This window comes from Entelurus aequoreus, linkage group LG24, assembly GCF_033978785.1.
Source record: "Entelurus aequoreus isolate RoL-2023_Sb linkage group LG24, RoL_Eaeq_v1.1, whole genome shotgun sequence".
Lineage (NCBI taxonomy): Eukaryota > Metazoa > Chordata > Actinopteri > Syngnathiformes > Syngnathidae > Entelurus > Entelurus aequoreus.
Window position 1 is genome coordinate 35,417,813 of NC_084754.1, and position 22,818 is coordinate 35,440,630.

General features: G+C 38.6%; 2 protein-coding genes and 21 non-coding genes across 23 annotated transcripts in view; all 23 read right to left on the reverse strand.

Annotated features, from left to right (window-relative positions):
• Positions 1 to 15,457, reverse strand: part of LOC133641707 (uncharacterized) — a 53,410-nt gene extending 37,953 nt beyond the window's left edge. The window contains exons 1-7 of the mRNA XM_062035649.1: positions 15,185 to 15,457; positions 14,917 to 15,118; positions 14,563 to 14,749; positions 14,190 to 14,447; positions 13,899 to 14,023; positions 13,484 to 13,530; positions 13,255 to 13,403 (exon numbers count right to left, since the gene is read on the reverse strand). Coding sequence (XP_061891633.1) covers positions 13,255 to 13,403; positions 13,484 to 13,530; positions 13,899 to 14,023; positions 14,190 to 14,447; positions 14,563 to 14,749; positions 14,917 to 15,118; positions 15,185 to 15,312 — 1,096 coding nt within the window. The 5' untranslated portion in view covers positions 15,313 to 15,457. The remainder of the gene's footprint in view (positions 1 to 13,254; positions 13,404 to 13,483; positions 13,531 to 13,898; positions 14,024 to 14,189; positions 14,448 to 14,562; positions 14,750 to 14,916; positions 15,119 to 15,184) is intronic.
• LOC133642075 (U4 spliceosomal RNA) lies at positions 154 to 295 on the reverse strand. The gene has a single exon (XR_009824426.1). It is a non-coding gene; the product is annotated as a U4 spliceosomal RNA (small nuclear RNA).
• On the reverse strand, positions 656 to 796 carry LOC133642109 (U4 spliceosomal RNA). The gene has a single exon (XR_009824457.1). It is a non-coding gene; the product is annotated as a U4 spliceosomal RNA (small nuclear RNA).
• LOC133642062 (U4 spliceosomal RNA) lies at positions 1,112 to 1,253 on the reverse strand. Its single transcript, XR_009824415.1, has one exon. It is a non-coding gene; the product is annotated as a U4 spliceosomal RNA (small nuclear RNA).
• LOC133642125 (U4 spliceosomal RNA) lies at positions 1,622 to 1,762 on the reverse strand. Its single transcript, XR_009824473.1, has one exon. It is a non-coding gene; the product is annotated as a U4 spliceosomal RNA (small nuclear RNA).
• Positions 2,122 to 2,261, reverse strand: LOC133642042 (U4 spliceosomal RNA). The gene has a single exon (XR_009824395.1). It is a non-coding gene; the product is annotated as a U4 spliceosomal RNA (small nuclear RNA).
• On the reverse strand, positions 2,626 to 2,767 carry LOC133642076 (U4 spliceosomal RNA). Its single transcript, XR_009824427.1, has one exon. It is a non-coding gene; the product is annotated as a U4 spliceosomal RNA (small nuclear RNA).
• Positions 3,128 to 3,268, reverse strand: LOC133642110 (U4 spliceosomal RNA). The gene has a single exon (XR_009824458.1). It is a non-coding gene; the product is annotated as a U4 spliceosomal RNA (small nuclear RNA).
• Positions 3,598 to 3,739, reverse strand: LOC133642063 (U4 spliceosomal RNA). The gene has a single exon (XR_009824416.1). It is a non-coding gene; the product is annotated as a U4 spliceosomal RNA (small nuclear RNA).
• LOC133642126 (U4 spliceosomal RNA) lies at positions 4,108 to 4,248 on the reverse strand. The gene has a single exon (XR_009824474.1). It is a non-coding gene; the product is annotated as a U4 spliceosomal RNA (small nuclear RNA).
• On the reverse strand, positions 5,422 to 5,561 carry LOC133642035 (U4 spliceosomal RNA). The gene has a single exon (XR_009824388.1). It is a non-coding gene; the product is annotated as a U4 spliceosomal RNA (small nuclear RNA).
• On the reverse strand, positions 5,926 to 6,067 carry LOC133642047 (U4 spliceosomal RNA). Its single transcript, XR_009824400.1, has one exon. It is a non-coding gene; the product is annotated as a U4 spliceosomal RNA (small nuclear RNA).
• LOC133642058 (U4 spliceosomal RNA) lies at positions 6,397 to 6,538 on the reverse strand. The gene has a single exon (XR_009824411.1). It is a non-coding gene; the product is annotated as a U4 spliceosomal RNA (small nuclear RNA).
• Positions 6,907 to 7,047, reverse strand: LOC133642127 (U4 spliceosomal RNA). Its single transcript, XR_009824475.1, has one exon. It is a non-coding gene; the product is annotated as a U4 spliceosomal RNA (small nuclear RNA).
• Positions 8,222 to 8,361, reverse strand: LOC133642036 (U4 spliceosomal RNA). Its single transcript, XR_009824389.1, has one exon. It is a non-coding gene; the product is annotated as a U4 spliceosomal RNA (small nuclear RNA).
• LOC133642068 (U4 spliceosomal RNA) lies at positions 8,726 to 8,867 on the reverse strand. The gene has a single exon (XR_009824421.1). It is a non-coding gene; the product is annotated as a U4 spliceosomal RNA (small nuclear RNA).
• Positions 9,228 to 9,368, reverse strand: LOC133642112 (U4 spliceosomal RNA). The gene has a single exon (XR_009824460.1). It is a non-coding gene; the product is annotated as a U4 spliceosomal RNA (small nuclear RNA).
• On the reverse strand, positions 9,698 to 9,839 carry LOC133642072 (U4 spliceosomal RNA). Its single transcript, XR_009824423.1, has one exon. It is a non-coding gene; the product is annotated as a U4 spliceosomal RNA (small nuclear RNA).
• Positions 10,208 to 10,348, reverse strand: LOC133642020 (U4 spliceosomal RNA). The gene has a single exon (XR_009824374.1). It is a non-coding gene; the product is annotated as a U4 spliceosomal RNA (small nuclear RNA).
• On the reverse strand, positions 11,523 to 11,662 carry LOC133642038 (U4 spliceosomal RNA). Its single transcript, XR_009824391.1, has one exon. It is a non-coding gene; the product is annotated as a U4 spliceosomal RNA (small nuclear RNA).
• On the reverse strand, positions 12,027 to 12,162 carry LOC133642078 (U4 spliceosomal RNA). Its single transcript, XR_009824429.1, has one exon. It is a non-coding gene; the product is annotated as a U4 spliceosomal RNA (small nuclear RNA).
• LOC133642101 (U4 spliceosomal RNA) lies at positions 12,523 to 12,663 on the reverse strand. Its single transcript, XR_009824450.1, has one exon. It is a non-coding gene; the product is annotated as a U4 spliceosomal RNA (small nuclear RNA).
• The window catches only part of LOC133641562 (uncharacterized), a 31,484-nt gene continuing 23,711 nt past the window's right edge, over positions 15,046 to 22,818 (reverse strand). Inside the window, exon 5 of the mRNA XM_062035368.1 lies at positions 15,046 to 15,282. The gene's annotated coding sequence lies outside the window, so the exon portion shown is untranslated. The remainder of the gene's footprint in view (positions 15,283 to 22,818) is intronic.

Here is a 22,818-nt window from a genome sequence, read left to right on the forward strand (position 1 = left end):
TTTTGTGCTTTATGTACAGTATAGTTCTGTAAGGTGTCTGTCTTATCAATACATTTTCAAGGAAAAAGTTTAGGATGTAGTTTCATTGCCAGACCAGCACCTGTCATGCAGAGGTTTTTATTAATGAGATCTTGATGTTAACAGAGAGATGGGGCTCAAATGGAGACTATCATAAACTGCCATAGCGGACTATATTTCAAATCATCAAGGTGGGGTATTGGGTAAAGTTTTCAATTAGCAATAATCACACATCGGATAAACCTCATGGGCTATGATACTGCCACTGCACAAAAATGTCAAGAGAAAGTTCAAGGCCATTCAGTCATTACCCAGCCTACATTTCACAGTTACGGTACTTCAGCACAGAACATGCATTCATTAAATTAATGGACTCGCATAACATAATTGGCAAACTCTTTTATTCTTTGTCTTGTAAGACTGTTGTTCAAAATAGCATATTTATTTGTTGACCAAAGTTTGCTTGAACTTGTACTAGAAACTCATTCTATTGTGTTTTGTGTACAGTATAGTTCTGTAAGGTGTCTTATCAATACATTTTCAAGGAAAAAGTTTAGGATGTTATTTCATTGCCAGACCAGCACCTGTCACGCAGAGGTTTTCATTAAGAAGATCTTGAAGTTAACAGAAAGATGAGTCTCAATGGAGACTATCAAAAATTGCCATAGCTGACTATATTTCAAGTCATCAAGGCAGGGTATTGGATAAAGTTTTCAACTAGCAATAATCACACCTTGGATAAACCCTATGGGCTACGATACTGCCACTGCACAAAGATATCCAGTGAGCGTTCAAGGCCATTCAGTCATTACCCAGCCACGGTACTTCAGCACAGAACATTCATTCATTAAATTAATGGACTAGCATAACATAGTTGGCAAACTCTTTTATTCTTTGTCTTGTAAGAATTTTGTTCAAAATGGCATATTTATTTCTTATCATTTGACCAACGTTTGTTTGAACTTGTACTAGAAACATATTTGATTGTGCTTTGTGTACATTTGAGTTATGTAAGGTGTCCTATCAATACATTTCCAAGGAAAGAGTTTAGGATGTAGCTTCATTGAAAGACCAGCACTTGTCATGCAGAAGTTTTCATATGGAGACTATCAAAAATTGCCATAGCTGACTATACTTCAAGTCATCAAGGCAGGGTATCGGGTAAAGTTTACAACCAGCAATAATCACTCCTCAGATCAACCTCATGGGCTACGATACTGCCACTGCACAAATACAACAAATGAATGTTCAAGGCCATTCAATCATTACTCAGACTACATTTCACAGTTACGGTACTTCAGCACAGAACATTCATTCATTCATTTAATGGACTAGCATAACATAATTGGCAAACTCTATTATTATTTATCTTATAGGACTGTTGTGTGAAATAAGATATTTATTTCTTATCATTTGAACAAAGTTTGTTTGAACTTGTACTAGAAACACATTCTGTTGTGCTTTGTGTACAATTGAGTTATGTAGGCTTTCCTATCGATACATTTTCAAGGAAAGAGTTTAGGATGTAGTTTCATTGACAGACCAGCACCTGCAATGCAGAACATTTTCATTAATGAGATCTTGACGTTAACAGAAAGATGAGTCTCAACGGACACTATCAAAAATTGCCATAGCTGACTATAGTTCAAGTCATCAAGGCAAGGTATTGGGTAAAGCTTTCAACTAACAATAATCAAGCCTCGGATAAACATCACGGGCTATGATACTGCCACTGCACAAAGATATCTAGAGAATGTTCAAGGGCAGTCAGTCACTACCCAGCCTACATTTCACAGTTACGGTACTTCAGTCCAGAACATTCATTCATTAAATTAATGGACTCGCATAACATAGTTGGCAAACTCTTTTATTCTTTGTCGTGTAAGACTGTTGTTCGAAATAGCATATTTATTTCTCATAAATAGACCGTTTGTTTGAACTTGTACTAGAAACATTCTATTGTATTTTGTGTACAGTATAGTTCTGTAAGGTGTCTTATCAATACATTTTCAAGGAATAAGTTGAGGACGTTTTATTGACAGAGCAGCACCTGTCATGCAGAGGTTTTCAATAATGAGATCTTAATGATAACAGAAAGATGAGTCTTGATGGAGACTATCAAAAATTGCCATAGCTGATTATATTTCAAGTCATCAAGGCAGGGTATTGGGTAAAATTTCAACAAGCAATAATCACACCTCAGATAAACCTCATGGGCTATAATACTGCCACTGCATAAAGATGTCAAGTGAATGTTCAAGGCCATTCAGTCATTACCGAGCCTACATTTCACAGTTACAGTACTTCAGCACAGAACATTCATTCATTAAATTAATGGACTCGCATAACATAAATGGCAAACTCTTTTATTCTTTGTCTTGAAAGACTGTTGTTCAAAATAGCATATTTATTTGTTGACCAAGGTTTGTTTGAACTAGTACTAGAAACTCATTATTTTGTGCTTTATGTACAGTATAGTTCTGTAAGGTGTCTGTCTTATCAATACATTTTCAAGGAAAAAGTTTAGGATGTAGTTTCATTGCCAGACCAGCACCTGTCATGCAGAGGTTTTTATTAATGAGATCTTGATGTTAACAGAGAGATGGGGCTCAAATGGAGACTATCATAAACTGCCATAGCGGACTATATTTCAAATCATCAAGGTGGGGTATTGGGTAAAGTTTTCAATTAGCAATAATCACACATCGGATAAACCTCATGGGCTATGATACTGCCACTGCACAAAAATGTCAAGAGAAAGTTCAAGGCCATTCAGTCATTACCCAGCCTACATTTCACAGTTACGGTACTTCAGCACAGAACATGCATTCATTAAATTAATGGACTCGCATAACATAATTGGCAAACTCTTTTATTCTTTGTCTTGTAAGACTGTTGTTCAAAATAGCATATTTATTTGTTGACCAAAGTTTGCTTGAACTTGTACTAGAAACTCATTCTATTGTGTTTTGTGTACAGTATAGTTCTGTAAGGTGTCTTATCAATACATTTTCAAGGAAAAAGTTTAGGATGTTATTTCATTGCCAGACCAGCACCTGTCACGCAGAGGTTTTCATTAAGAAGATCTTGAAGTTAACAGAAAGATGAGTCTCAATGGAGACTATCAAAAATTGCCATAGCTGACTATATTTCAAGTCATCAAGGCAGGGTATTGGATAAAGTTTTCAACTAGCAATAATCACACCTTGGATAAACCCTATGGGCTACGATACTGCCACTGCACAAAGATATCCAGTGAGCGTTCAAGGCCATTCAGTCATTACCCAGCCTACATTTCACAGTTACGGTACTTCAGCACAGAACATTCATTCATTAAATTAATGGACTAGCATAACATAGTTGGCAAACTCTTTTATTCTTTGTCTTGTAAGAATTTTGTTCAAAATGGCATATTTATTTCTTATCATTTGACCAACGTTTGTTTGAACTTGTACTAGAAACATATTTGATTGTGCTTTGTGTACATTTGAGTTATGTAAGGTGTCCTATCAATACATTTCCAAGGAAAGAGTTTAGGATGTAGCTTCATTGAAAGACCAGCACTTGTCATGCAGAAGTTTTCATATGGAGACTATCAAAAATTGCCATAGCTGACTATACTTCAAGTCATCAAGGCAGGGTATCGGGTAAAGTTTACAACCAGCAATAATCACTCCTCAGATCAACCTCATGGGCTACGATACTGCCACTGCACAAATACAACAAATGAATGTTCAAGGCCATTCAATCATTACTCAGACTACATTTCACAGTTACGGTACTTCAGCACAGAACATTCATTCATTCATTTAATGGACTAGCATAACATAATTGGCAAACTCTATTATTATTTATCTTATAGGACTGTTGTGTGAAATACGATATTTATTTCTTATCATTTGAACAAAGTTTGTTTGAACTTGTACTAGAAACACATTCTGTTGTGCTTTGTGTACAATTGAGTTATGTAGGCTTTCCTATCGATACATTTTCAAGGAAAGAGTTTAGGATGTAGTTTCATTGACAGACCAGCACCTGCAATGCAGAACATTTTCATTAATGAGATCTTGACGTTAACAGAAAGATGAGTCTCAACGGACACTATCAAAAATTGCCATAGCTGACTATAGTTCAAGTCATCAAGGCAAGGTATTGGGTAAAGCTTTCAACTAACAATAATCAAGCCTCGGATAAACATCACGGGCTATGATACTGCCACTGCACAAAGATATCTAGAGAATGTTCAAGGGCAGTCAGTCACTACCCAGCCTACATTTCACAGTTACGGTACTTCAGTCCAGAACATTCATTCATTAAATTAATGGACTCGCATAACATAGTTGGCAAACTCTTTTATTCTTTGTCGTGTAAGACTGTTGTTTGAAATAGCATATTTATTTCTCATAAATAGACCGTTTGTTTGAACTTGTACTAGAAACATTCTATTGTATTTTGTGTACAGTATAGTTCTGTAAGGTGTCTTATCAATACATTTTCAAGGAATAAGTTGAGGACGTTTTATTGACAGAGCAGCACCTGTCATGCAGAGGTTTTCAATAATGAGATCTAATGATAACAGAAAGATGAGTCATAAAGGAAACTTTAAACAAAATTGCCATAGCTGACCTCATGGGCTACGATACTGCCACTGCACAAAGACATCAAGGGAACGTTCAAGGCCATTCAGTCATTACCCAGCCTACATTTCACAGTTACGGTACTTCAGCAAAGAACATTCATTCATTAAATTAATGGACTAGCATAACATAATTCCATCCATCCATTTTCTACCGCTTATTCCTTTCTGAGGTCGCTGGAGCCTATCTCAGCTGCATTTGGGCGGAAGGCGGGGTACACCCTGGACAAGTCGCCACCTCATCACAGGGCCAACACAGATAGACAGACAACATTCACACTCACATTCAGACACTAGGGCCAATTTAGTATTGCCAATCAACCTACCTCCAGGTGCATGTCTTTGGAGGTGGGAGGAAGCCGGAGTACCCGGAGGGAACCCACGCAGTCACGGGGAGAAAATGCAAACTCCACACAGAAAGATCCCGAGCCCGGGATTGAACTCAGGACTACTCAGGACCTTTGTATTGTGAGGCAGATGCACTAACCCCTCTTCTACCATGCTGCCCCATAACATAATTAGCAAACTCTATTAATCTTTGTCTTGTAAGACTGTTGTGTGAAATAGCATATTTATTTGTTATTATTTGACCAACGTTTGTTTGAACTTGCACTAGAATTACTTTCTATTGTGCTTTGTGTACAGTTGAGTTATGTAAGGTGTCTCATTTTCTAAGAAAGAGCTTAGGATGTAGTTTCATTGACAGACCAGCACCTGTCATGCAGAGGTTTTCATTAATGATATCTTAATGTTAACAGAAAGATGAGTCTTGATGGAGACTATCAAAAATTGCCATAGCTGATTATATTTCAAGTCATCAAGGCAGGGTATTGGGTAAAATTTCAACAAGCAATAATCACACCTCAGATAAACCTCATGGGCTATAATACTGCCACTGCACAAAGATGTCAAGTGAATGTTCAAGGCCATTCAGTCATTACCGAGCCTACATTTCACAGTTACAGTACTTCAGCACAGAACATTCATTCATTAAATTAATGGACTCGCATAACATGAATGGCAAACTCTTTTATTCTTTGTCTTGAAAGACTGTTGTTCAAAATAGCATATTTATTTGTTGACCAAGGTTTGTTTGAACTAGTACTAGAAACTCATTATTTTGTGCTTTATGTACAGTATAGTTCTGTAAGGTGTCTGTCTTATCAATACATTTTCAAGGAAAAAGTTTAGGATGTAGTTTCATTGCCAGACCAGCACCTGTCATGCAGAGGTTTTTATTAATGAGATCTTGATGTTAACAGAGAGATGGGGCTCAAATGGAGACTATCATAAACTGCCATAGCTGACTATATTTCAAATCATCAAGGCGGGGTATTGGGTAAAGTTTTCAATTAGCAATCATCACACATCGGATAAACCTCATGGGCTATGATACTGCCACTGCACAAAAATGTCAAGAGAAAGTTCAAGGCCATTCAGTCATTACCCAGCCTACATTTCACAGTTACAGTACTTCAGCACAGAACATTCATTCATTAAATTAATGGACTAGCATAACATAGTTGGCAAACTCTTTTATTCTTTGTCTTGTAAAAATTTGGTTCAAAATGGCATATTTATTTCTTATCATTTGACCAACGTTTGTTTGAACTTGTACTAGAAACATATTTGATTGTGCTTTGTGTACATTTGAGTTATGTAAGGTGTCCTATCAATACATTTCCAAGGAAAGAGTTTAGGATGTAGCTTCATTGAAAGACCAGCACTTGTCATGCAGAAGTTTTCATATGGAGACTATCAAAAATTGCCATAGCTGACTATACTTCAAGTCATCAAGGCAGGGTATCGGGTAAAGTTTACAACCAGCAATAATCACTCCTCAGATCAACCTCATGGGCTACGATACTGCCACTGCACAAATACAACAAATGAATGTTCAAGGCCATTCAATCATTACTCAGACTACATTTCACAGTTACGGTACTTCAGCACAGAACATTCATTCATTCATTTAATGGACTAGCATAACATAATTGGCAAACTCTATTATTATTTATCTTATAGGACTGTTGTGTGAAATAAGATATTTATTTCTTATCATTTGAACAAAGTTTGTTTGAACTTGTACTAGAAACACATTCTGTTGTGCTTTGTGTACAATTGAGTTATGTAGGCTTTCCTATCGATACATTTTCAAGGAAAGAGTTTAGGATGTAGTTTCATTGACAGACCAGCACCTGCAATGCAGAACATTTTCATTAATGAGATCTTGACGTTAACAGAAAGATGAGTCTCAACGGACACTATCAAAAATTGCCATAGCTGACTATAGTTCAAGTCATCAAGGCAAGGTATTGGGTAAAGCTTTCAACTAACAATAATCAAGCCTCGGATAAACATCACGGGCTATGATACTGCCACTGCACAAAGATATCTAGAGAATGTTCAAGGGCAGTCAGTCACTACCCAGCCTACATTTCACAGTTACGGTACTTCAGTCCAGAACATTCATTCATTAAATTAATGGACTCGCATAACATAGTTGGCAAACTCTTTTATTCTTTGTCGTGTAAGACTGTTGTTCGAAATAGCATATTTATTTCTCATAAATAGACCGTTTGTTTGAACTTGTACTAGAAACATTCTATTGTATTTTGTGTACAGTATAGTTCTGTAAGGTGTCTTATCAATACATTTTCAAGGAATAAGTTGAGGACGTTTTATTGACAGAGCAGCACCTGTCATGCAGAGGTTTTCAATAATGAGATCTTAATGATAACAGAAAGATGAGTCATAAAGGAAACTTTAAACAAAATTGCCATAGCTGACCTCATGGGCTATGATACTGCCACTGCACAAAAACATCAAGGGAACGTTCAAGGCCATTCAGTCATTACCCAGCCTACATTTCACAGTTACGGTACTTCAGCAAAGAACATTCATTCATTAAATTAATGGACTAGCATAACATAATTCCATCCATCCATTTTCTACCGCTTATTTCTTTCTGAGGTCGCTGGAGCCTATCTCAGCTGCATTTGGGCGGAAGGCGGGGTACACCCTGGACAAGTCGCCACCTCATCACAGGGCCAACACAGATAGACAGACAACATTCACACTCACATTCAGACACTAGGGCCAATTTAGTATTGCCAATCAACCTACCCCCAGGTGCATGTATTTGGAGGTGGGAGGAAGCCGGAGTACCCGGAGGGAACCCACGCAGTCACGGGGAGAAAATGCAAACTCCACACAGAAAGATCCCGAGCCCGGGATTGAACTCAGGACTACTCAGGACCTTTGTATTGTGAGGCAGATGCACTAACCCCTCTTCTACCATGCTGCCCCATAACATAATTAGCAAACTCTATTAATCTTTGTCTTGTAAGACTGTTGTGTGAAATAGCATATTTATTTGTTATTATTTGACCAACGTTTGTTTGAACTTGCACTAGAATTACATTCTATTGTGCTTTGTGTACAGTTGAGTTATGTAAGGTGTCTCATTTTCTAAGAAAGAGCTTAGGATGTAGTTTCATTGACAGACCAGCACCTGTCATGCAGAGGTTTTCATTAATGATATCTTAATGTTAACAGAAAGATGAGTCTTGATGGAGACTATCAAAAATTGCCATAGCTGATTATATTTCAAGTCATCAAGGCAGGGTATTGGGTAAAATTTCAACAAGCAATAATCACACCTCAGATAAACCTCATGGGCTATAATACTGCCACTGCACAAAGATGTCAAGTGAATGTTCAAGGCCATTCAGTCATTACCGAGCCTACATTTCACAGTTACAGTACTTCAGCACAGAACATTCATTCATTAAATTAATGGACTCGCATAACATAAATGGCAAACTCTTTTATTCTTTGTCTTGAAAGACTGTTGTTCAAAATAGCATATTTATTTGTTGACCAAGGTTTGTTTGAACTAGTACTAGAAACTCATTATTTTGTGCTTTATGTACAGTATAGTTCTGTAAGGTGTCTGTCTTATCAATACATTTTCAAGGAAAAAGTTTAGGATGTAGTTTCATTGCCAGACCAGCACCTGTCATGCAGAGGTTTTTATTAATGAGATCTTGATGTTAACAGAGAGATGGGGCTCAAATGGAGACTATCATAAACTGCCATAGCGGACTATATTTCAAATCATCAAGGCGGGGTATTGGGTAAAGTTTTCAATTAGCAATAATCACACATCGGATAAACCTCATGGGCTATGATACTGCCACTGCACAAAAATGTCAAGAGAAAGTTCAAGGCCATTCAGTCATTACCCAGCCTACATTTCACAGTTACGGTACTTCAGCACAGAACATGCATTCATTAAATTAATGGACTCGCATAACATAATTGGCAAACTCTTTTATTCTTTGTCTTGTAAGACTGTTGTTCAAAATAGCATATTTATTTGTTGACCAAAGTTTGCTTGAACTTGTACTAGAAACTCATTCTATTGTGTTTTGTGTACAGTATAGTTCTGTAAGGTGTCTTATCAATACATTTTCAAGGAAAAAGTTTAGGATGTTATTTCATTGCCAGACCAGCACCTGTCACGCAGAGGTTTTCATTAAGAAGATCTTGAAGTTAACAGAAAGATGAGTCTCAATGGAGACTATCAAAAATTGCCATAGCTGACTATATTTCAAGTCATCAAGGCAGGGTATTGGATAAAGTTTTCAACTAGCAATAATCACACCTTGGATAAACCCTATGGGCTACGATACTGCCACTGCACAAAGATATCCAGTGAGCGTTCAAGGCCATTCAGTCATTACCCAGCCTACATTTCACAGTTACGGTACTTCAGCACAGAACATTCATTCATTAAATTAATGGACTAGCATAACATAGTTGGCAAACTCTTTTATTCTTTGTCTTGTAAGAATTTTGTTCAAAATGGCATATTTATTTCTTATCATTTGACCAACGTTTGTTTGAACTTGTACTAGAAACATATTTGATTGTGCCTTGTGTACATTTGAGTTATGTAAGGTGTCCTATCAATACATTTCCAAGGAAAGAGTTTAGGATGTAGCTTCATTGAAAGACCAGCACTTGTCATGCAGAAGTTTTCATATGGAGACTATCAAAAATTGCCATAGCTGACTATACTTCAAGTCATCAAGGCAGGGTATCGGGTAAAGTTTACAACCAGCAATATTCACTCCTCAGATCAACCTCATGGGCTACGATACTGCCACTGCACAAATACAACAAATGAATGTTCAAGGCCATTCAATCATTACTCAGACTACATTTCACAGTTACGGTACTTCAGCACAGAACATTCATTCATTCATTTAATGGACTAGCATAACATAATTGGCAAACTCTATTATTATTTATCTTATAGGACTGTTGTGTGAAATAAGATATTTATTTCTTATCATTTGAACAAAGTTTGTTTGAACTTGTACTAGAAACACATTCTGTTGTGCTTTGTGTACAATTGAGTTATGTAGGCTTTCCTATCGATACATTTTCAAGGAAAGAGTTTAGGATGTAGTTTCATTGACAGACCAGCACCTGCAATGCAGAACATTTTCATTAATGAGATCTTGACGTTAACAGAAAGATGAGTCTCAACGGACACTATCAAAAATTGCCATAGCTGACTATAGTTCAAGTCATCAAGGCAAGGTATTGGGTAAAGCTTTCAACTAACAATAATCAAGCCTCGGATAAACATCACGGGCTATGATACTGCCACTGCACAAAGATATCTAGAGAATGTTCAAGGGCAGTCAGTCACTACCCAGCCTACATTTCACAGTTACGGTACTTCAGTCCAGAACATTCATTCATTAAATTAATGGACTCGCATAACATAGTTGGCAAACTCTTTTATTCTTTGTCGTGTAAGACTGTTGTTCGAAATAGCATATTTATTTCTCATAAATAGACCGTTTGTTTGAAGTTGTACTAGAAACATTCTATTGTATTTTGTGTACAGTATAGTTCTGTAAGGTGTCTTATCAATACATTTTCAAGGAATAAGTTGAGGACGTTTTATTGACAGAGCAGCACCTGTCATGCAGAGGTTTTCAATAATGAGATCTTAATGATAACAGAAAGATGAGTCATAAAGGAAACTTTAAACAAAATTGCCATAGCTGACCTCATGGGCTACGATACTGCCACTGCACAAAGACATCAAGGGAACGTTCAAGGCCATTCAGTCATTACCCAGCCTACATTTCACAGTTACGGTACTTCAGCAAAGAACATTCATTCATTAAATTAATGGACTAGCATAACATAATTCCATCCATCCATTTTCTACCGCTTATTCCTTTCTGAGGTTGCTGGAGCCTATCTCAGCTGCATTTGGGCGGAAGGCGGGGTACACCCTGGACAAGTCGCCACCTCATTACAGGGCCAACACAGATAGACAGACAACATTCACACTCACATTCAGACACTAGGGCCAATTTAGTATTGCCAATCAACCTACCCCCAGGTGCATGTCTTTGGAGGTGGGAGGAAGCCGGAGTACCCGGAGGGAACCCACGCAGTCACGGGGAGAAAATGCAAACTCCACACAGAAAGATCCCGAGCCCGGGATTGAACTCAGGACTACTCAGGACCTTTGTATTGTGAGGCAGATGCACTAACCCCTCTTCTACCATGCTGCCCCATAACATAATTAGCAAACTCTATTAATCTTTGTCTTGTAAGACTGTTGTGTGAAATAGCATATTTATTTGTTATTATTTGACCAACGTTTGTTTGAACTTGCACTAGAATTACATTCTATTGTGCTTTGTGTACAGTTGAGTTATGTAAGGTGTCTCATTTTCTAAGAAAGAGCTTAGGATGTAGTTTCATTGACAGACCAGCACCTGTCATGCAGAGGTTTTCATTAATGATATCTTAATGTTAACAGAAAGATGAGTCTTGATGGAGACTATCAAAAATTGCCATAGCTGATTATATTTCAAGTCATCAAGGCAGGGTATTGGGTAAAATTTCAACAAGCAATAATCACACCTCAGATAAACCTCATGGGCTATAATACTGCCACTGCACAAAGATGTCAAGTGAATGTTCAAGGCCATTCAGTCATTACCGAGCCTACATTTCACAGTTACAGTACTTCAGCACAGAACATTCATTCATTAAATTAATGGACTCGCATAACATAAATGGCAAACTCTTTTATTCTTTGTCTTGAAAGACTGTTGTTCAAAATAGCATATTTATTTGTTGACCAAGGTTTGTTTGAACTAGTACTAGAAACTCATTATTTTGTGCTTTATGTACAGTATAGTTCTGTAAGGTGTCTGTCTTATCAATACATTTTCAAGGAAAAAGTTTAGGATGTAGTTTCATTGCCAGACCAGCACCTGTCATGCAGAGGTTTTTATTAATGAGATCTTGATGTTAACAGAGAGATGGGGCTCAAATGGAGACTATCATAAACTGCCATAGCGGACTATATTTCAAATCATCAAGGCGGGGTATTGGGTAAAGTTTTCAATTAGCAATAATCACACATCGGATAAACCTCATGGGCTATGATACTGCACAAAAATGTCAAGAGAAAGTTCAAGGCCATTCAGTCTTTACCCAGCCTACATTTCACAGTTACGGTACTTCAGCACAGAACATGCATTCATTAAATTAATGGACTCGCATAACATAATTGGCAAACTCTTTTATTCTTTGTCTTGTAAGACTGTTGTTCAAAATAGCATATTTATTTGTTGACCAAGGTTTGCTTGAACTTGTACTAGAAACTCATTCTATTGTGTTTTGTGTACAGTATAGTTCTGTAAGGTGTCTTATCAATACATTTTCAAGGAAAAAGTTTAGGATGTTATTTCATTGCCAGACCAGCACCTGTCACGCAGAGGTTTTCATTAACAAGATCTTGAAGTTAACAGAAAGATGAGTCTCAATGGAGACTATCAAAAATTGCCATAGCTGACTATATTTCAAGTCATCAAGGCGGGGTATTGGATAAAGTTTTCAACTAGCAATAATCACACCTTGGATAAACCCTATGGGCTACGATACTGCCACTGCACAAAGATATCAAGGGTACGTTCAAGGCCATTCAGTCATTACCCAGCCTACATTTCACAGTTACGGTACTTCAGCACAGAACATTCATTTATTAAATTAATGGACTAGCATAACATAATTAGCAAACTCTATTAATCTTTGTCTTGTAAGACTGTTGAGTGAAATAGCATATTTATTTGTTATTATATGACCAACGTTTGTTTGAACTTGCACTAGAATTACATTCTATTGTGCTTTGTGTACAGTTGAGTTATGTAAGGCAGTGGTCCCCAACCTTTTTGTACTTTCGGACCGGTTAATGCTTGAAAATTTCTTCCACGGACCTTGTGCGGCCGCGGCCCGGTACCAATCAATCCACGGACCGGTACCGGGCCGCTGATGTAAGGTGTCTCATTTTCTAAGAAAGAGTTTAGGATGTAGTTTCATTGACAGACCAGCACCTGTCATGCAGAGGCTTTCATTAATGATATCTTAATGTTAACAGAAAGATGAGTCTTGATGGAGACTATCAAAGATTGCCATAGCTGACTATATTTCAAGTATTATTATCATGATACAAAGTGTCAAGTGTTTACATGTTTTGTGTCCTCTACACTTACGGTATGTTGGCTCTGTCGCGATTTTCCTGACCACATGGCCCCCTGCTTTATACTTCGGGTAGCGTACTGCATAGCGCTCAGCACCCGCTTGTGTAGTGGCTATAGGGCGGCTCGAGTTTTCATTCCAGTGCAGCCCAGCAAGCAGGTTCCTAGGTGTGGTAACAGAATAATGTAATAATTAGTACTAAAGTATGGCCCTAGTGACACTTAGATTAGTGTGGAAACATACCTGCACAGCATTCCGATGTATGTGAAGACATACATTTTCGGTGCGAACTGTATAAGATAAAAGACACTTTATTCAGTCATGCGTCCATACAATGTGTGTGTTAATTTATAAATTGTTTGTAAATTTGAATATAAATGTTTGTGTATTAAACTGTTTATAGTCAGCTATTAAAGCTTGATCTCCTGCAATAATGAAGCTGTTTTGTTTTTAATTTTAACACCACGCCAGAATTGTTTGCAATCTTTCTCACCAAGATGCCTAGCCACTGTGTTGGACCTCTAACATTCTCTTGCTTACACTGACTGTATCAAGGCTACATTTAGTATGCTCTAGTATTTTGCTCCCTGGCCCCCAAAGTCCTAGTGGCAGGTGGTAGCCACCGACGCCACCTACTGGCGATCAGCCTAATTCTCACCTGTATGATAAGGCTATGGAACGCCTCCACCTTGGAAGTCTGGTGTTCACCCGACAGCATGGCGATATCTTTCAGCAGGGACTTGTTGTTAACCACCTCCTCCAGTTTCACTGCTGAGCGTGAACCTAAACATAAATCTAAAATAGAACAATGTTTCTACAAAAATGTTCCAGTCAACTTAAACTGGTTATTTACTTACAAGTTTATCTGAATTTTTTTTACTTTTAAAAGATGTGCAGGAAAATACTGCTAGTCCCTCACTGCTTTCGGGCAAATTATTTGCCTACTCACTTAGTTTGAGCAATTTCTTTTGCAGCCTTCTACCGTGCAGTTGTCCATGAGCACAAATTGGGAAGAGGTCGCCATGGTCCTTGTGGATGTTCTGAATGTGTCGCTCCACAGACTTCCACTTGGCAAACAGAAGTTCCCCCTCTCCAGGCGGTGTAGACACTGCTGCCCAGTAGAGGTGGTTGATTATACTTAGCACCCATGGCTTCAGGTCTTCACAGTCCTTGAGCTTGACGATGGCCTTCAGTTTCTTCCCGATGGCTACAAACAGAAAAAAGCAGAAATTTGTGGATTAAATACAATATCGCATTCATCTGATCACTAATATATACACACTACTTCACAACTTGTCATGCATACAAATAATCCAACTAACATTTTGCAACATGCCAGATGTCATAGCAGTGCCGTGTATTGGGCATGTTTTCGCGAATCGATTTAGCGATCTGTCTGTGTCTGTCTGTCACCAGCACCCCGACATCCAGGTCCCAGCTGATCAGCAGCTCCACCATCCTCTTCAGTCCTTCCATCTCCATATGGTAGCTGCCATGACATTCATTGCTCTGAAATATATATAACAGAAAAGGAATGAGCAAAGAAAAAAATTAAAAAGGGGCTTAGGGGCATTGAAATGGTTAATGTTATTAGACAAATTTACTAGGATAATTCTGGAAAATCCCTTATCTGCTTATTATGTTACTAGTGTTTTAGTGAGATTATATGGTCGTACGTGTACAACCTGAATGGTCGAGAACCACAATGGCCTCAAGCTCCATTGTGGTGTAGGTACAGAACTTGGCGCTGTGTCCCGGACTGTCTGCTCGCCCATCACCACCAAGGACGAGGGGTCGGCCTTCCACCTGCAGCATGGTGAGGTGCGTCCGTTGCTGTTCCTCCCACACCTTTTTGATGGCCGGCTACAGGATGAGCTCCTGGTGGTTGAAAAATGTTCTCTTCACATACATGACCACTTCGATGCTGTTCAGCACTTGCAACACCTTGCCAGAAGATGCGCCAGTGAAGACGATGCCAGCAGATGCAGGATGTTGCCCGCGGCATAAGGGCCAATGGTTGGCTGGCTGATCCACCTAATCCTCTGGTCACAAGATGCACATTGTATAGTCATGGTCAGCTGTGTACCGTTCGAATCCCAAGAAGGGCTTATGTCCTGGCTGCCACAGGCTGGACAGTGACACCACTTGACGAGACTCTGGAGGCACGACTCAAAGATGATGAACTTCGGACTTCCGGTTTGGGCAAGATGGAGTAGACACGTGTTGAGTCTCCCTCCCACAACTTTTTACATTGCCACTCTTTAAAACTCCATAAACTACGCCAGTAAGCCGGCGAGCGAGTGATTATATTACTCCGGAGTTGCAACCGGCAAGAAATGCCAACTCACTCGACGAAGCGGAGCGCCAGAGATACCGGTGTCGGACCTAGCTCCTCCGACAGGGGTGCCGGCGAAATCAACATGTCGGCTATAGCTAGTCTTCTGGAAGAACACCGCCAGGCCCTCTACGCGGACTTCAGGACAGCAATTTCTACACTCGAGACAAAGATTGATAAGGTACACACCAAGGTCTCTGAACACTCTCAGAAAATTACTTCACCCGAGGAAAATGCTACTTTGCAAGACAAACGCCTGCTAGCATTGGAAGCAACATGTGCTAAGCTAACGGAGATCGAAGCTAAGCTACGGGCTAAAGTTAGCGACCTCGAATCCCGGAGTCGGCGAAATAACATCCGAGTGGTCGGCGTACCAGAGTCCGTGGAGGGGCCACGTCCAACTACCTTTTTTGCGGAGCTACTGAAGGAGATTTTTGACGAGGATTTTTGGAATCACCGCCGGAGTGCGACCGGGCCCATCGGACACTCGCTAGCAAGCCGAAGCCAGACCAGAGACCGAGGCCCGTTCTGATACGGCTACACAAGTACCAGGTGAAGGAGAGAACTATCCGCGAGGCCAGGGTCAGGAGAGGCAAGCTGCAATACCGAGGTTACCCCGTCGCCATCTACGAGGACTATGCACCTGAAGTGGTGGAACAACGCCAAAAATACCGCGATGTGATGTCGGAGCTCTACCAAATGGGCCTACGACCAGCATTATTGTTCCCGGCCAGACTTGTCATAATAACGAAGGATGGTGGTAAGAAGAGATTCGGATCGGTTACAGAGGCCAAGGACTTCTTGACATCAATCCGCACGCAAGATACCTGATGGGCTTGGACGGCTATTTACCACTACAAAGCGGCTGGACATGACAACAATTTGCGCCTTGACTGTGCAGCTCCTGGAATAAAAACTGTAAGTTCAACTTTTTTAGAGGCCTGACTTATGACAACTTTGCATTCACTGTGGACACTGTGGGCCTTCGTTTGTTTAGCTGTTCTAAGCCCTGACCACCACTTTAGACATACTTGCCAACCTTGAGACCTCCGATACTGGGGGGGTGGGGGGGTGGGGGCGTGTTCGGGCGTGGGGCGGGGGCTTGGTTAAGGGCGTGGAGAGTATATTTACAGCTAGAATTCACCAACTCAAGTATTTCATATTTCATATATATATATATAAATATATATATATATATATATATATATATATATATATATATATATATATATATATATATATATATATATATATATATATATATATATATATATATATATATTTGTTGTATATATATATATATATATATATATATATATATATATATATATATATATATATATATATATATATATATATATATATATATATATTTCATATATATATATATATATATGTATATATATATATATATATATATATATATATATGTATGAAATACTTGACTTTCAGTGAATTCTAGCTATATATATATATTTATTTTATTATACATATAAATAAAATAAATACTTGAATTTCAGTGTTCCGGGGGCTATCCAGTAGATGGCAGTATTGTCCTGTTTAACTTCTCCTCCGTTCATGACTCGGCCACCGTTTTCAATGGAGAAGTCTGTTCTACTAAATGTACAGGCAACATAATTACATACCCCTTCCCCTTCGAACTGTCCTGGATGAACTGAAATTCTTGTTTCCATTCGTTTTGGAACTTGCAAGCGTATTTCTTCATCTTGCTCGTCGACGGCGTAACTTCCTCGTTCTTCTGCTTCGTCTCCTTGTTGTGTGCGCAGTTGTGCACTCTACTCTCTAAAAGCCGTAGATCAGGGGTCACCAACCTTTTTGAAACCAAGGGCTACTTCTTGGGTACTGATTACTGCGAAGGGCTACCAGTTAGATACACACTTAAATAAATTGCCAGAAGTAGCCAATTTGCTCAATTTACCTTTAACTCTGTTATTATTAATAATTAATGATATTTATCTTTGTCCAAACACTGATCATCTTAATGATTTCTCACAATAAATATATATAGAAACAGATAAATATCAATATGCAACACTTTATTTTTATATTTTCTCTAAGTGCACATTTTTCAAATTGAACATTTTCAAATGATCACTTCTAATTCAGTCTTGTGAAATCACAATATCCCATTTTAACTAGCTAGCCACTAACATTTTTTTTAACAAATCATGAATTACTTTGCACCATGTTTGTACAAATAATAACTCATGTAAAATACAAAAGTAAACTCTCAAATTTTTAAATCATGTCACACTTTGAACTGGACACCAAATCTGTTATCTGTTTCTTTGTCAGTTAGTGGGAAGCCTGGCATTGCATGCTGTTAACTAGTGTGTTGTACTCTGGTGTGTAACTTGACACTGCAACTCTGAGTGAGTCTTGCAGATGTGCATCAGTGAGGCGTGTTCTGTGTTTGTTCTTGATGAAGTTCATGTCAGAAAAGGCTGATTCACAAATAAGATTTTTCCTCATTGTTTGCGGAACCTTCTTAATCTTTTGGACATATTTTCACAGCAATCTGGCCTTAAGCTTAATTATGATAAATGTAAAATGTTAAGGATCGGAAATCTAAAGGGAACGTCCTTTCGAATGGAATGCAAAGTGCCTGTTTTGTGGACAGATGGACCAGTTAACATACTTGGTGTTGTTGTCCCAGAAAATCTGGAAGATCTAGGCTCAGTAAATTATGATAATCGACTAAGAAAGCTGGACAAAATTATGCAATTATGGAAAGGGAAATCCCTAACCTTGTATGGTAAAATGTCTATTGCCAACTCGTTAATTATTCCTCAATTTATTTATTTGTTTTTGTCATTACCAGCTCCATCACAAAACTTTTTTAAGATTTATGAGCGGAGGGTCTTCGATTTTGTCTGGAACGGCAAACCAGAAAAGATTAAAAGAAAGGTTTTGTACAAAGAGTATGAATATGGGGGCCTGAAACTTCTCAACCTTGAAGCTATGTGTCTGTCTTTAAAAGCATTAATTGTTCCAAATATGTATTTAAACATTGAGTGGTACACAAATGTCCTGTTGGACAAAAAACATGTACTGTATCAAAAGAAATTGTATCCTTTTTTACAAGTGATCCCCTCCCAGAGAGTCTGCTGGGAAACATGGCGGGGTTCATAAAGGAAACAATCCACTCATAGTGGTGTTTTCAATTTTATGTGCCAGAAAAAAGAGACGATATTTTGCAGCAGTTAATATGGATGAACTCTAATATTGTAATAGATGGAAAGCCTTTCTTTTGGAAAAATATGTTTGAAAGAGGAATCATTTTTGTCAATGATATTATCAATGAGAATGGTAAAATTATGAAGTATGATGAATTTGCTCAAGCTTTTCATTTTATCAACTAACTGGAGTAATTGGGAAAAGATGGAAACAAATAATTAATTATGGAACTACTAAATTATTAGTTTGTAAACCTCTAATAAGAAATTCTAGTTGGCAAAAAGGAACTAAAATAAATAGAAAAATATATAATTTTTATTTAATAAAGAAATCTTTGAAGGCTGCCTCATACAACACAAATGGAAAATGGGAGGACTTTTTTGACTGCCCGTTGCCATGGGATGCCATATTCAAACTAATCTATAAAACCACTATCGATGTGCAAAATCGTTATTTTCAAATTAAAATTATTTATAACTTCTTACCCACAGGGAAAATGTTAAAATTATGGAATATGACAGAGTCAGATGATTGCCGATTTTGTTGTCAGGAGCCTGAATCCACCCTGCATTTGTTTTGGTATTGTCATATTGTGTCTTTGTTTTGGGTGGAAGTTGAAAAAATGTGTTTAAGGATTGGTTTGTTTATGAAGCTTAATGTGGTTTCTGTTATTTTAGGAGAGTTCATTGACAATCATGATTTAGTCAATTTAATTATAGCACTCGGTAAAATGTTTATTTTTAAGGCCAAAAACAAATATTCACTTAGTATTACTTTCTTTAAAACATTTATTCAGTATTTTCTACCTTTAGAAAGTTACATGGTTGAAAACGATAATGATGCCAAAAAACATTAAAAAAAAGATGAGAAGTCCTCAAAGGCTTATTTTGAAAGTATAATTATGTTTATAGATTATATGATATCTGTTGTTGTGTTCCCTAATTTGAGTGACCTGGACATAATCTGGACTGTACATAAATGCTTATTTTGAAAATGTAATTTTGTTTATAAATTATATGCAATCTGTTGTGTTCCCTAATTTTTTTCTGTGTACATGAATGAAGGTGTGTGTTGCTGAGTCCGACTTGGACATTATCTGGACTGGGCCTGGTTTAAAAAACCCTTTAAACAAATCTAATTTCATTGACAACCTGGTCTGTTGAAGATAAGGCCCTTTTTAAAAAAATAAAATAAAATAAGATAAATAAATAAAAAACATTTTCTTGGATAAAAAAGAAAGTAAAACAATATAAAAATAATTACATAAAAAATAGTAATTAATGAAAATGTTAGTGGACCAGCAGCCTATACAATCACGTGTGCTTCAGGGACAGTGTCCCTTGCAGATGTGTTGTCTATGTTGTGGGAACCAGAATATTGGTAGCAGAAAGAAATAACCCCTTTTGTGTGAGTGGGTGTGGATGAGTGTGCATGTCGGAGGTTGTTTGGGTTGATGCACTGATTGAAAGTGTATCTTGTGTTTTTTCTATGTAGATTTAATTTTTTTTTTTTTTTTTTTTTTTTTTTTTAAATTATTTTTTTTTTTTTTTATTTATTTTTTTTTAGAACAGGCCCGCGGGCGACTCATCTGGTCCTTACGGGCGACCTGGTGCCCGCGGGCACCGCGTTGGTGACCCCTGCCGTAGATGTTATGACGTCATTGGGCAGGCAAGCTGTTTATATTGTGGGAAAGCGGACGTGAGAACAGGCTGTCCCCCCTCAGGTCCGCATTGAGCTGGAGGGGGCGTGGCCTCCAGCTCCGGCTGAATACCGGGAGTTTGTCGGGAGAAAATTTCTGCCGGGAGGTTATCGGGAGAGGCGCTGGAGCGGGAGTCTCCCGCTAAAAACGGGAGGGTTGGCAAGTATGGCTTTAGATGTGTGCTCATAATAGGAAGCAATGTTTGAGTGTTGCAATTTACACACTGGCTAATGGTGGTCACATAATTTCAAACATGGATGGTCGTGACTATTGTTTTTTTGTCTGTTTGTTTCGTTCTGTACCGGGCGTTCTTTCTTCTTTTTCTTTTTGTCTGAGGGGCCAAGCTATTTGTGACACATTTTGATTATGCATCCTAATTTTTTTAAATTTGATCTAGTCATTCGTATGTACGTTATGAGGCACTCCTTGGTCCAAAATACATCACTAAAGCTATTGGTGCACTGTACATTTTGGTGTTGAGCCAACGCTGCTTATGTGCCTTGTTTGTTTATTTCGGTTTAATATTTCCTATATTACTATACACTCAGGTTGGGATGCGTCTCGCGAATGTAGGCTCACTTTAAACTCTTATTTCGTTTTATGGAGTTCATTACTGTTACTGTAAGGGAGGAGACTCCGGAAGTTAGCATCAGTCAAATTAGGCTAAGTAAGAGCGAGAGAGCTCAGATAAGGTTCTTATTTAGGGTGGGTAGTAAGGGTAATTGCATTGAAATGTGTCTTTCTGTCATTACTAGTTTAGTGTTTTGTACTACTTTGTTATTTTTCTTTTTTTGCTGCTATACCTTCCCTCTCTCCCTCCCGTCTCTCCCTGTGGGGTCTAAGGCGTGTCATACAGATTTACTGTTGGGGTCTAATGGATGGCGGATGCTGGTAGGGTGACGAGTGGCGGAGTGCGTATCATCTCTTGGAACACCAAGGGCATGAACAACGCTGTCAAAATTGGTAAGGTCTTAACTCGGCTGCAACATCTTAAAGGGGACATTATGTTTCTGCAAGAAACACACCTGAAGACATCAGAAATTCTCTGTATTAAGAGGTCTTGGATGAGCCATTTATTCCATTCCAAATTTTCTGCTAGGGCTAGGGGTTCGGCCATAATTATTCATAAGCGTGTTATGTTTGAGCCAGCAGACGTTATAGAAGATAATGAGGGTCGCTATGTTGTGGTTTCGGGCACGTTACAGAACACACCGGTAATTTTAGTCTCTGTGTATGCACCTAACTGGGATGATGACACTTTTTTCACAAGACTTTTTGCTAGGATCCCCAACGTTGATAGCCACCGCATAATCGTAGGCGGGGATTTTAACTTAGTCCAGGATGCGATTCTTGATCGATCCTCCCATACCCCAAATACACTATCCAAAGCAGCAGAGGCTGTGTCAACTTATGCAAACCAAGTAGGACTTTCTGATCCCTAGAGATTCAGGAACCCGCATGGGAAGGCATTTTCATTCTTCTCGCACGTTCACCATTCGTTTTCCCGTATTGATTTATTTTTAATATATAACAATCTCTTGCATTGTATTAATGCATGTGACTACCACCCGATAGCCGTCTCTGACCACGCGCCAATCTCAGTTGACATTAAATTTCCGCAAGGTGTAACCGGCCGTACAATGTGGAGGTTCAGCTCTCACTTGCTCTTAAACATTAAGTTCAAAGATTTTCTTGAAACAGAAATTCGTACCTATATTGAGTTTAATGACACCCCTGACATTGGAAATAGCACTTTGTGGGAAGCACTTAAGGCTACTATCCGAGGACAGGTGATCTCTTATATTTCCAGGATGAGGAGGACTGAGAGGGCTAGGCTGACGGAATTTGCTAAAGAACTCCTCGACCTCGACAATGTATACGCTGTTTGTCCATCTCCAACCCTGTATAAAAAACGTATTTTGCTACATTTGGAACATGACCTGCTTATGACGCACATAGTAGAGAGAAAACTGCGTCAATCCAAACAATGCTTTTATGAACATGGAGACAAGGCCGGCCGACTTTTAGCTCAACGGGCCAGGGCTGCTTGCGCATCGCGGTCGATTCCCAAAATTAGACTACCTGATGGTAGTTATACTTCCGATCCAGTGGATATTAATAGGTGTTTTTCCGAATTTTATACTAAATTATACACTTCTGAATGCTCTCCTGTCTCCGTGATTTGCCCCAACCCCCTCGATTCATTAACATATCCTTGCATTGATGTAAACATTGCCAGGGAGCTGGGTAGACCCATCTCCTCGTCAGAGATACAGGAGGCAATTCGATCTATGCAAAATGGAAAGTCGCCCGGCCCGGATGGCTTCACAGTTGTATTTTACAAGG